The 2615-nt window shown below is 61.6% G+C and overlaps 1 protein-coding gene across 1 annotated transcript in view; it reads left to right on the forward strand.

Annotated features, from left to right (window-relative positions):
- The first annotated feature begins 565 nt into the window (after nt 1–565).
- Nucleotides 566–2615, forward strand: part of LOC105310448 (pyrroline-5-carboxylate reductase 2-like) — a 2802-nt gene continuing 752 nt past the window's right edge. The window contains exons 1-5 of the mRNA XM_011386627.2: nt 566–829; nt 1098–1168; nt 1795–1974; nt 2073–2294; nt 2505–2613. Coding sequence (XP_011384929.1) covers nt 763–829; nt 1098–1168; nt 1795–1974; nt 2073–2294; nt 2505–2613 — 649 coding nt within the window. The 5' untranslated portion in view covers nt 566–762. The remainder of the gene's footprint in view (nt 830–1097; nt 1169–1794; nt 1975–2072; nt 2295–2504; nt 2614–2615) is intronic.

Raw genomic sequence — 2615 nt, forward strand, 5'->3', positions numbered from 1 at the left:
AAAGGACTAGAAAAACTGGTAGACAGACAGTAGGGAAGCTGTCTCTCCCTATACCTTAGCTAGGCCCTAGCGAGCCGATCATTTCCTAAACAGACCTGACCCTATTTGCAATATACTTAAGACCAATTCGCGTGATCTATGCAAGTTCAAGTGAATAACCGGGGCTGCCCCCGTCGCCTCCCCGCTTGGGCCCGGAGGAGCAAGCGGAAATCCCGGGGCGTACCGAGATGTCCGGCTGGGAGCTCACAGGTCTCCACGATCCTGTCTGAACGTTCGTCGCCTCAAATCCGCAACCTGGAGAACTTCTCTGGCCCACGACCTGCGGCTGATGGCCAGTGCCAAAAATAATATTAGCCAGACCTCAGTTCGACCTCAACCGTCAGCCCCGAGGTTGTCGGGACGACAACTCCGACCCCCTGGTCGGGACTGAGGTCCCGGGCGGGCGAGGGCGGACGCACGCGAGGCATACATCCGGGCTTCCGGGAGTCGCGTCCGACGTTCCGCCCGCCAATCCCGTGCGCAGGAGGCGGGCGCAGAGCCCCGACCCAGCCTCGGATTGGCCGCCTGGGAGGGGCGGGGCCGTGTGAGGCTCTGCTGAGAGGTCGCGGGACCCCCGGCCGGAAGCCGGTGGAAGCCCCCTGAATCCTGCATTCGGGGCGCGCCCCCCGAACGCTGGGCCCTTGCCCCGCCTCCGCCCTCTCCCTAGCGTACGCCGGAGCCCGGGATTCCTGCGGCTGCCGGGTAGACGCCGAGCCCAGGACCATGAGCGTGGGCTTCATCGGCGCGGGCCAGCTGGCCTGTGCCCTGGCGCGCGGCTTCACGGCCGCAGGTAAGCGCGTGGAGGCGGGAGGCGGAGGCGGGAGGCGGATGCGCGGGCGTCCCCGGGCCTGGACTGTGAACCGCCTCCACCTACGCATGCATGAAGAAAGGGGTTATCTGCGTCTGGTGGGGGAGGCCTGTTAAGCAGCAAGAGAGCGTTCTGTTGGTGTAAGGGATTGAGGGCTGTTAGAGGTGGTGGGTTTTGATTCTGATTTCCCAGGGAGAGCATGGGGACTGGGTGGGCCGTGATCTCCGTTGAAAAGCCCTGTATGCTGCAGGCATCCTGTCGGCTCACAAGATAATAGCCAGCTCGCCGGAAATGGACCTGCCCACGGTGTCCGCACTCAGGGTAGGTGGGGGAAGAGGGTGGAGACCCAGGAGAAGGATGGCCTGATGTACTGTGCCCCTGTGGTGGTCAGCGGTGGTGTGGGAGGGAATGTTTAATGAGGCAGGTGACAGGCAGTGTCTGCGTCTAGGATGGCCGATGTTCCTAGCACTGGAGGCCCCCTGCTTTTCAGTTCGGAGTCCTAGAGGGACAGGTATCCATCAGCCCGGCCCTGGACCGCACAGAGACCATGCTGTTTGATGAACAAGTGTCTGGGGTTGGGATAGAGCCCGACCCAGCTTTGCTTCCGACTATTGGGTGCTAGCATTTCTCCTTTCCTTTTGCCGCTTTCCAGCCATGGAGCCTCTTTACCTGGCAGAGCCGTGCCTTGGGTGCCAGAGTGGTGGGGATGTGGGACAGCCATTTCCTGGTTGCCATGGAGAAGCTCGTCCATGCCCAGCACCTGTGCTCACTTGCCCAGTAGCAACACTGGAAAACTGTGTCAGTGGGGCGAGGGGCAGGTTCTGAGAGGACAGGGCAGGGAATTCCAGGCTGCAGCTGGGAGAGTGGACCCGACAGGGGTTCACTGCTCCGTGGGAGCGTCTGGGCCTGGCGAGGCTGCACTGTCAGCTGGGAGTCTCCTCCTGCAGAAGATGGGGGTGAACCTGACCCGGAGCAACCAGGAGACAGTGAGGAACAGCGACGTCCTGTTTCTGGCTGTGAAGCCACACATCATCCCCTTCATTCTGGATGAGATCGGTGCCGATGTCCAGCCCAGGCACATTGTAGTCTCTTGTGCAGCCGGTGTTACCATCAGCTCAGTGGAGAAGGTACCCGTCCCAGCCCTGGTGCCTCATTGTGAGGGGAGCGGTGGGTGCTAGTGGGAGCTGTGCCCTGGCAACTCACTTGGCCCTCTCTCTTGCTCCAGAAGCTGATGGCATTTCAGCCGGCCCCCAAGGTGATTCGCTGCATGACCAACACACCTGTGCTGGTGCGGGAGGGTGCCACGGTGTACGCCACAGGCACCCATGCCCTGGTGGAGGATGGGCAGCTCTTGGAACAGCTCATGAGCAGTGTGGGCTTCTGCACCGAGGTGGAGGAGGACCTGATCGATGCCGTCACAGGGCTCAGCGGCAGTGGGCCTGCCTATGTGAGGCCCTCATATATTTATTCAATCTTCTGGGGACCCAGGGGAACAAGATGGGATAGCAGGCAGGCTTGGGGGTGTCGTCCACCTCTTGAATGCAGTTGACTGGTAGGGAGGCTGATCCTTGGCACCAGCTCCAGTCATCAGAAGAAGCAGACCTTCAGGAGTGTCTTTGCTGCCTGCTGCCTCAGGGCTCAGTGACTGTCTCCACAGGCATTCATGGCACTGGATGCGCTGGCTGATGGCGGGGTGAAGATGGGCCTGCCGCGGCGCCTGGCAGTCCGGTTGGGGGCCCAGGCCTTGCTGGTCAGTATCTTCCCCCTG

The sequence above is a fragment of the Pteropus vampyrus genome, unplaced genomic scaffold (assembly GCF_000151845.1).
Source record: "Pteropus vampyrus isolate Shadow unplaced genomic scaffold, Pvam_2.0 Scaffold3681, whole genome shotgun sequence".
Lineage (NCBI taxonomy): Eukaryota > Metazoa > Chordata > Mammalia > Chiroptera > Pteropodidae > Pteropus > Pteropus vampyrus.